The sequence below is a fragment of the Carlito syrichta genome, unplaced genomic scaffold (genome assembly GCF_000164805.1).
Source record: "Carlito syrichta isolate Samal-C Ts95f unplaced genomic scaffold, Tarsius_syrichta-2.0.1 Scaffold315561, whole genome shotgun sequence".
Lineage (NCBI taxonomy): Eukaryota > Metazoa > Chordata > Mammalia > Primates > Tarsiidae > Carlito > Carlito syrichta.
In genome coordinates, this window is record NW_007259657.1 from 1,310,172 (window position 1) to 1,320,166 (window position 9,995).

At 41.4% G+C, this 9,995-nt stretch overlaps 1 protein-coding gene across 1 annotated transcript in view; it reads left to right on the top strand.

Annotated features, from left to right (window-relative positions):
* LOC103275569 (ceruloplasmin-like) overlaps positions 1–6,450 on the top strand; it is a 43,839-nt gene extending 37,389 nt beyond the window's left edge. The window contains exons 17-19 of the mRNA XM_008072963.1: positions 1,784–1,923; positions 4,225–4,388; positions 6,336–6,450. Of these exons, the coding sequence (XP_008071154.1) occupies positions 1,784–1,923; positions 4,225–4,388; positions 6,336–6,444 (413 nt within the window). The 3' untranslated portion in view covers positions 6,445–6,450. The remainder of the gene's footprint in view (positions 1–1,783; positions 1,924–4,224; positions 4,389–6,335) is intronic.
* Positions 6,451–9,995: the final 3,545 nt, after the last annotated feature.

Consider the following 9,995-nt stretch of genomic DNA (forward strand, 5'->3'; position numbering starts at 1 on the left):
AAAAAAAAATATAAGCTCCCTAGGCTGGGTGCAGTGCTTGTGTCTGTAATCCCAGCACTTCAGGAGGCAAAGGTGCAAGGATCACGTGAGCCCAGGAGTTCAAAATCAGCCTAGGCAACTTAGCAAGACCTCATCTCTACAAAAAATTTAAACAATTAGCCAGGCATGGTGGTGCACGCCAGTAATCCCAGCTATTTGGGAAATAGGCAAAAGGATCACCTGAGCCCAGGAAGTTGAACTGCAGTGAGTCATGATCATGCCACTGCACTCCAGCCTGGGTGACAGAGTGAGACTCTGACTAAAAAATAAAATAAAATACAGAAATACAGAATTTCAGGCCCCACAGACCTACTAAATCAGAATTCGAATTTTTTTTTTTTTTTTGAGTTGGAGTCTCACTCTGTCGCCCAGACTGGAGTGCAGTGGCTGCTCCCAGACATCGCAGTCTTGACCTGCTGGGCTCCGGCGATCCTTCCCTCTCAGCCTTCCAAGTAGCTGGAACTACAGGTGCGCGCTATCATACCTGGCTAATTTTTGATTTATTGTAGAGATGAGGTCTCGCCAAGTTGCCCAGGCGGGTCTCGAACCCGCAGGCTCAGGCAATCCACTCACCTCAGCCTCCCAGAGGTGCGGGATTACAGGCTGAGCCACCGAGCCCGGCTTTAGAACCCGAATTTTACCAGCATCAAGAAGCACTGGACTAGAATAGTGTCTCCTAGTTTTTCCACTGTATATTATCCATACCCTATACTCACTAGATGCCAGTAACAACTCCTCACAAGTTATGACAATGCCAAATATCTCTAGATCTCTAGCTAAAAGCATTACAGACAACCTCCACAGATACATCGTTATAAATTATATACCTGCACCACTGTAACACTGCATTTTATACGTTGTTAAAAATGCACACAAATAGAAAAGTAAAAAGAGGACACGTATGTGGGTATATATATGCACACACATATGTTATTTAAATGTTAATATTTTATTCCAATTACCCTTTGGAGGTAGAGGATTAGAGGGGCCTTGGCCCGCAGGCAAATGGTCATTCCAGAAATACAAGTGGCAGATCATGAGGGTCTGACTTGGGGCTGTTAAATGGGAATGCACGCTCTTAATAATCTAAGCCTCTAGTGAGAATTTTAAACATATAGACATATTTAAGCATCTACCAATTCAAGTATCCTTTGTTGTGAAATAGTCGAGTTCAACCCAATTATTATTATTATTATTTTGTTGTTGCTGTTGTTGTTGTTTTTGAGTCGGAGTCTCACTCCGTAGCCCAGACTGGAGTGCAGTGGCCGCTCCCGGCCACCGCAGCCTCGATCTGCTGGGCTCCGGCGATCCTTCCACCTCAGCCTTCCGAGTAGCCGGAATTATAGGCACGTGCTACCACACCCACCTAATTTTTTTGATTTATTGTAGAGATGAGGTCTCTCTACAGGCGGGTCTCGAACCCGCGGGCTCAGGCAATCCACTCACCTCAGCCTCCCAAAGGCTTGGGATTACAGGCTGAGCCACCGAGCCTGGTTTCAACCAATTATTTTAACAAAAGTCAGTGCCTCATATCTGAGGCAAAAAAAACAACAACAAAACACAACTCTCTAGAATTAGACACATTCATGAATGGATGACTTGGTCATGTTTAACAGCTTTGTCAGACCGGCTTTAAAGTCCTCTGAAAACATCCATGATATTTCCCATAAGATGTTAAAAAAAATTCACATTATTTTAAATCCTTGTTGAATATAATAAACTGTCTCCTGCCAATCCCTCATAGGAATTAATGGAAGAATATTTGGAAACAACCAAGGTTTAAGATTTTACATCGGGGATGAAGTAAATTGGTATGTGTGTGGCACGGGGAGTCGTTTTGACCTGCACACAGTTCACTTTCATGGTCATAGCTATGAATACAAGGTAAGTATTCAGCAGCTCCATTTAAAGACTGGGGTGCTCTGTAAACCAGTTATGGGGCGGCTTGGCAAGATCACAGGGCTGCAAAGGAAATGGCCAAGCCAGAAGTTTAATATGTGCCATCTATGATATATCAGGTGCAATTAAGGAATTGCATATTTAGCTCTTTATTTTATTGTATTGTATTTTATTTTATTTTATTTTTTTTTTGAGTTGGAGTCTTAACTCTGTCATCCAGGCTGTAGTGCAATGGCGCAATTTTGGCTCACCACAACCCTTGGTCTTTCCAGTGACCAGTCCTCTTCCTAAATCTTCCCATGGGCTTCCAGCCATCAGTCAATTCCTTCACTTATAAAAAGACCTTTATCACTTTGATGATTCCAAGGATTTTAGGAGTTGTAGACCAGGAAATACAACACAAGTACACAGTGATGTATACCATTTCTCTTAATTTAAAAGTATCTGCTTCCTCTGACAATTAACAAGTAATCTGTGAAGTTCTTTTATTTTATTTTATTTTTTTTTTGAGTTGGAGTCTTAACTCTGTCATCCAGGCTGTAGTGCAATGGCGCAATTTTGGCTCACCACAACCCTTGGTCTTTCCAGTGACCAGTCCTCTTCCTAAATCTTCCCATGGGCTTCCAGCCATCAGTCAATTCCTTCACTTATAAAAAGACCTTTATCACTTTGATGATTCCAAGGATTTTAGGAGTTGTAGACCAGGAAATACAACACAAGTACACAGTGATGTATACCATTTCTCTTAATTTAAAAGTATCTGCTTCCTCTGACAATTAACAAGTAATCTGTGAAGTTCTTTTATTTTATTTTATTTTTTTTTTGAGTTGGAGTCTTAACTCTGTCATCCAGGCTGTAGTGCAATGGCGCAATTTTGGCTCACCACAACCCTTGGTCTTTCCAGTGACCAGTCCTCTTCCTAAATCTTCCCATGGGCTTCCAGCCATCAGTCAATTCCTTCACTTATAAAAAGACCTTTATCACTTTGATGATTCCAAGGATTTTAGGAGTTGTAGACCAGGAAATACAACACAAGTACACAGTGATGTATACCATTTCTCTTAATTTAAAAGTATCTGCTTCCTCTGACAATTAACAAGTAATCTGTGAAGTTCTTTTATTTTATTTTATTTTTTTTTTGAGTTGGAGTCTTAACTCTGTCATCCAGGCTGTAGTGCAATGGCGCAATTTTGGCTCACCACAACCCTTGGTCTTTCCAGTGACCAGTCCTCTTCCTAAATCTTCCCATGGGCTTCCAGCCATCAGTCAATTCCTTCACTTATAAAAAGACCTTTATCACTTTGATGATTCCAAGGATTTTAGGAGTTGTAGACCAGGAAATACAACACAAGTACACAGTGATGTATACCATTTCTCTTAATTTAAAAGTATCTGCTTCCTCTGACAATTAACAAGTAATCTGTGAAGTTCTTTTATTTTATTTTATTTTTTTTTTGAGTTGGAGTCTTAACTCTGTCATCCAGGCTGTAGTGCAATGGCGCAATTTTGGCTCACCACAACCCTTGGTCTTTCCAGTGACCAGTCCTCTTCCTAAATCTTCCCATGGGCTTCCAGCCATCAGTCAATTCCTTCACTTATAAAAAGACCTTTATCACTTTGATGATTCCAAGGATTTTAGGAGTTGTAGACCAGGAAATACAACACAAGTACACAGTGATGTATACCATTTCTCTTAATTTAAAAGTATCTGCTTCCTCTGACAATTAACAAGTAATCTGTGAAGTTCTTTTATTTTATTTTATTTTTTGAGTTGGAGTCTCACTCTGTCGCCCAGACTAGAGTGCAGTGTGGCACGCTCCCGGCCACCGCAGCCTCGACCTGCTGGGCTCCAGCGATCCTTCGGCCTCAGCCTTCCGAGTAGCTGGAACTACAGGCGCGCGCTACCACGCCCGGCTAATTTTTTGATTTATTGTAGAGATGAGGTCTCGCCAAGTTGCCTGGGCGGGTCTCGAACCCTCAGGCTCAGGCAATCTATTCTCCTCAGCCTCTCAAAGCATGGGATTACAGGCTGAGCCACCAAGCCCGGCTGAAGTGCTTTTAGATGTATATTTTATTTTCCAGCAACTTTTCATCTTGTAGTTTTAAAAAGCATCCATTGGATGATTCTTACCAGAATCAATTTTTATAGTGGAGGCTACAAAATGATAATTTCCTAATGGTATCATTTCAAGAGTTTAGAATTGGCAAGTTATAGCAAATGGTAAGATATGCAAATGACTAATATACTTTATAAGACATGTCATGGTGTATCATCTCCTTGTTAAGGACTCTGGCCGGTATCGATCTGACGTTTTTGACCTTCCTGTTGGGGTCTGTGGAACTGTGAAAATGTATCCAAGAGATGCTGGAATCTGGTTATTTCATTGCCATGTTAGTGATCACATTACTGCTGGAATGGAAAGCACTTACACTGTACTTGGAAAAAAAAGGTAAGCAGTATTGACCAAATTTATTAGAAGTGATCCTATTAAAATAAATGCAGTGTTTATATAAGGTTCATTTAATCCATTGTGCATTTACATAATGTGATACACAACTCATTCACTCAAAGATTACTGTTTAGAGATGACTGAGATACTTTAGTTTTATTTTCTTTATGAAACTTAGGTAACTATTTATGATCTGATAAAAGTTATTCTAGAATTAAATGGAATTTTCAAATTCACATAATATATGCATACAAGGTTTGGATAGACAATTCACAGAATATCAAAAACAAATGTCTTTGAACCTATAAAAATATCCAAACTTGACAGTAAACAAATCACCTAAAAATCACATTTTAGCTGGGTTCGGTGGCTCAGTCTGTAATCCCACGCTTTGGGAGACTGAGGTGAGTAGAATGCCTGAGCCTGCGGGATCGAAACCCACCTGGGCATTTTGGCAAGACCTCATCTCTACAATAAATAAAAAATTAACCAGGCAGGGTAGCGCACGCCTGTAGTTCTGGCTACTTGGAAGGCTGAGGCAGAAGGATCTCTGGAGCCCAGCAGGTTGAGGCTGCGATGGCCGGGAGCGGCCACTGCACTCCAGTCTGGGTAACAGAGTGAGATTCCAACTCAAAAAAAAAAAAAAAAAATTCACATTTTAGCAACAATATGATACCTTTTAAAATATATTTTGTCAAATATTTCTTTTTAAAAAATGATAGTATCAATAACTATGTGGTGAGATAGGGTATATTTTGCATATACTTTGGCAGAAGTATATAAACTGTCTCCACAGATCTTGAAAGACCCTAAATAACGATCCCAATATTTTGACTAAGCAATTCCACCTGGCAATTGATCTCAGAAGATTAGCAACAATGTAGAAAAAAATGTATCACCACACTGAAAACAAACAAATTATCTCCTATAAGTTTGGTTGCATTTATCATATAAAGTACTTTCCAGGTTTTAAAATCATGCCTTAAAATTTTTAATGCTTATACTACCATAATGAGTGGCAAAAGAAGTAGTCTACAAAAATAGTATCTGAAAAGAAAAGAAAAATATAAAGCCAAACTTGCTTGGGTCTACAGATCATCTGTCCCCATAGAAGGGTGACATTGATGTTGCTATTAGCTTAATAAGTAAATGTTTTGTGTCAAAAGTGATGGTAGTCATTTTAAGGATGTTCCCTTTGTTTAACTTTTAATTTTTTTATTTTAAAGATGTGGGGTACAATTCAGGGTTAGGTATACAAATGTTCATTATGCAAGTACCATGTTGATGAGGTGTGCCCCCCTCTTCCCCAGGCAGATTCCCACTACTGTCAATCCTGCTTTCCCGCCCCCCTCCTGGCAGTTTCCCACTACTGACAATCCTTTTCTTATAGTATTATGATAATTGCTCAAGGTTCGCTTATGAGTGAGAACATGGGATACTCAGTTCTTTGTTTCTGTGAAAGATCACTCAGTATTATAGACGCTAAGTCCATCCAGGTTGTTGTGAATTTCATGATTTTGCTCTTCTTTATGGCTGCATAATATTCGATCATGTATATGTACCACATTTTTAAAATCCAGTCCTCTTTTGATGGGCAGCATGGTTGGTTCCATGTTCTTGCTACGATAAACATACATGTGCAGGTACCTTTTATTAAGGATGTTCTTAAGACTTATATAGGCTGGGCGTAGTGGTTCACTCCTATAATCCCAGGCCTTTGGGAGGCCAAGGGGGGAGGATTGCTTGAGCCCAGGAATTTTAGATCAGCCTGGGCAACATAGCAAGAACTCATCTCTTAAAAAAAAAAAAAGTACATAAATTTTGTGTTTATTCCTTAAATGTATGTAATCATTTTAGTATAATATTCTAACTTAGAACTAACTGCATGCTATTATCTAAGATCAAGTTAACTTTGGAAACTTTCTTTTCTGCATGAACATTGTCAAGGCCACAAGCAGGGATGAAACTGCTGAAGAAGGAAAATTCCAGGGATGGAAGAGTCTGGGAGGGGCCAGCCAAAGACTTTGATGACAATGGATCAGGAAAACTAGCTTGAAATAAAAGTTTTCTTAGCAAGTTTTGTGTGTGTGAGCTGCTTCCTATTTCTGTAAACTGACACTGAAGTGTTGTCTGTCCTGTGCATGTAGTGGGGTAACAAGGCTTTCAACAAACACAGCAGGGTAGGCAAGAGGGACAGAGAGAGCCAGAGCAAATTGAAGTCTTGCTCAATTTCGGAAAAAAATCCCAAGAGTGTGCAACACAAGACTTTACCCTAGACTGCAACATTCGTAAATATTTAAAAAATGAAATTCTCATAGCATGGGTAAGTATTTAAATCAGTCTTTGAATTGTAAATCCATAGATTACACTGTGCCTTAGGATTGGAAGACTGCAGTTTACAGAATGTATAATCTCCAGTTTTCCATAACCAAAAACAAAGGAGAGGGGGAAACAGATGTTCTGACCTAGTATCTGGCAATACTAACATCAGGATGTGTTTTACCATGAGCAATAGAAAACCCAGCTAAGAGAGAATTAGTAATGCTATTTGTCTTATTGAACAATAACAACAAAAGTTTGGAAGTAGGTGGCTGCTAAGATTCCTGCAATTTAAAGATAAGAAGGCCAATGTCCTTAATTCGCTTGGTATTTTTCTCATGACTGTTGCTACATGGTTGCCGATAGCTACTGAGGCTCCAGATTCCTTGTTGTTGTTTTGTGAGTTGGAGTCTCACTCCGTTGCCCAGGTTGGAGTGCAGTGGCACACTCACGGCCACCCCAGCCTCAACCTGCCGGGCTCCCGCGATCCTTCCACCTCAGCCTTCCCAGTAGCTGGAACTATAGGCGCGTGCTACCACACCCGGCTAATTTTTTGATTTATTGTAGAGTTGAGGTCTCGCCAAGTTGTCCAGGTGGGTCTGTCTTGAACCCGCAGGCTCAGGCAATCCACTCACCTCAGCCTCCCAAAGCACGGGATTACAGGCTGAGCCACCAAGCCCGGCTTAGTTTTTCACTTATTGTAGAGACGAGGTCTTGCCAAATTGCCGGGACTGGTCTTGAACCCGCGAGTTCAGGCAATCCACGTGCCTCAGCCTCCTAAAGTGCTGGGATTACAGGCTGAGCCACCGAGCCCAGCCTGTTGTTGTTTTTTGAGTCCAGGTCTCACTTTGTTACTCGGGCTGGAAGGCAGTGGCACAATCATGGTTCACTGTAACCTCGATCTCCTGGGTTCAGGTGATCTTCCTGCCTCAGGCTCCCAAGTAGCTGGGACTAAAGGTGGGCACCACCACACTCAGATCATTTTTTGTGGAAACGAGTCCTCTCCATGTTGCCTAAGCTGGTCTCAAAATCCTAAGCTCGCGATCCTTCCACCTTGGAATCCCAAAGTACTGGGATTATAGGCCCGAGCCACTGTACCAGGCTTCTAAAATATTACTTCTACATTGAAGGCAGAGAAGGTGAAAAATGGGGTAGTACTAATCACATCTTCTTCCCCTTTTACCAGGAAAGCAAAAAGTCTTCTGAGGAGCCCCCAACCAATTATTGTCTTTGTCTTGTTCATCAAAACTATTTTTCTCTGGCTATCTGTAACTGCAAGGGAGATTGGAAAATAACTTTTACAGTCTTTAGAATGGAAGTAAAAAGAGAGAAGGGATTAAAAATGTCTTGCAGAGAGTGAGAAACCAAACACCACATGTTCTCACCTGTAAGTGGGAACAAAATTAAGGGTCTGCAAAGGCATAGAGAATGGTATAATGGACACTGGAGATTCAGAAGAGGGAAAGTAGGAAGTGGGGAGAAAGGTGAAAAGTCACCTCTGGCAATGGTCTCCAACCTTTTTGGCATCAGGGAGAGGTTTCATGGAAGACAAATTTTCCATGGACCAGGGTTGGGGAGGAGGGAGGGTTTCAGGATGATTCAAGTGCATAACACTTGTTGTGCACTTTATTTCTATTATTATTATTACATTGTAATATATAGTGAAATAATATACAACTCCCCATTTTTTAAAAAAGTGCAGACAGGAGTGGTAAAGAAAATAATGGGTGGGCCACGTGTGAACTAAATCAAGTGTCAGATTCAGATTTAAAGCCTGCCACCAGATGCAGTGGTGCAAGTAAAGTACATCGACTAACTTGCCACTCACTGATAGGGTTTTGATTTGAGTCTGTAAGCCATTGATTTATGATGGTCTCTGTGCAGGCAAACCTCACTGCTAACGTAAATCTGCACTCCCCAGCGCTAGCATCACCACCTGAGCTCCACCTCAGATCATCAGGCATTAGATTCTCATAAGGAGCTCGCAACCTAGATCCCTCACATGCACAGCTCACAACAGAGTTTGTGCTCCTATGAGAATCTAATCTGATCTGACAGGAGGCAGAGCTCAGGCAGCTATGCAAGTAACAGGAGCGACTGTAGATACAGATAAGGTTTTACTCCCTTGCCTGCCACTCACCTCTGCTGTGTGGCCCAATTCCTAACAGTCTTCAGACCAGTACCCAGGGTAACCCCTACTGAATACAACGTGCACAGGTGGGGGACTTCTTTGCCACTATACAATGCAACCATGTAACCGAAAACCATGCGTACCCACTAAAGCGACTACAATTTTTAAATAAATAAATAATAAAATACTTTTAAGTATAAAAAAAGGAGAAATGTCTCGTGGGTTGGCTAACAGGCAGCCTCTGCTTTAGACAATAAGAATATGTGAATGCAAGGCTTGGTTAAACAGAAGGGTTCAACCCGAGAATTGGAGCCAAAGTTAGATTTTTCACTCTTTTTGCTTTCTAACTTCTTAGCTGTGCAAGTACACATGAATACCTGGATTTTAACAAGCACATTTCTGCGGGGGGGGGGGGGGGGGGTGGTGGGGCGTTTCCCCCAGGGAATTTATTAATTTTTTATTTTAAATCTGTGGGTTACAACTCAGGATTAGGTAGCACATTTCTGACTTCAGATTATTTCACCCTAAAATACTCCAATATGTGCCAACAGCAGAGAACTTTTAAAAATTAATCTATTAGGCCGGGCTTGGTGGCTCAGCCTGTAATCCCAGCACTTTGGGAGGCCAAGGCAAGAGGATTGCCTAAGCTCAAGGGTTCAAGACCAGCCTGGGCAGCTTGGTGAAACCTCGTCTCTACAACAAATGAAAAAATAAGCTGGACATGGTAGTGCGCACCTATAGTTCCAGCTACTTGGAAGGCTGAGGCGGAAGGATCGTCTGAGCCCAGCAGGTAAACACTGGGGTGGCCGTGAGCATGCCCCTGCTCTCCAGCCTGGGCCACGCAGACTTCAACTAAAAAAACAAAACACCAGCAAAACAAACAAACAAGCATTAATCGACGAGTACTGCTAGTATAATAATGTTAGACAAAATTAATTAACATCGATACTTCTTTCTTTGATACTGAAGCTAATTAAAAAGCTATAAAATAGGAATGCAAGCAGCCTCTCCTTTTTTTTTTAGAGTTGTGGGGTCCATGTGAGGATTTACTACATAAGTAAATTGCAAACAGCTGAAGTCTGGGCTTCTAGCAGGTCCTCTTCCCCCGATAGTGGACCAGGTACTCGGTGTGTTGCCATGTGGTCCTCTTTTCTTCC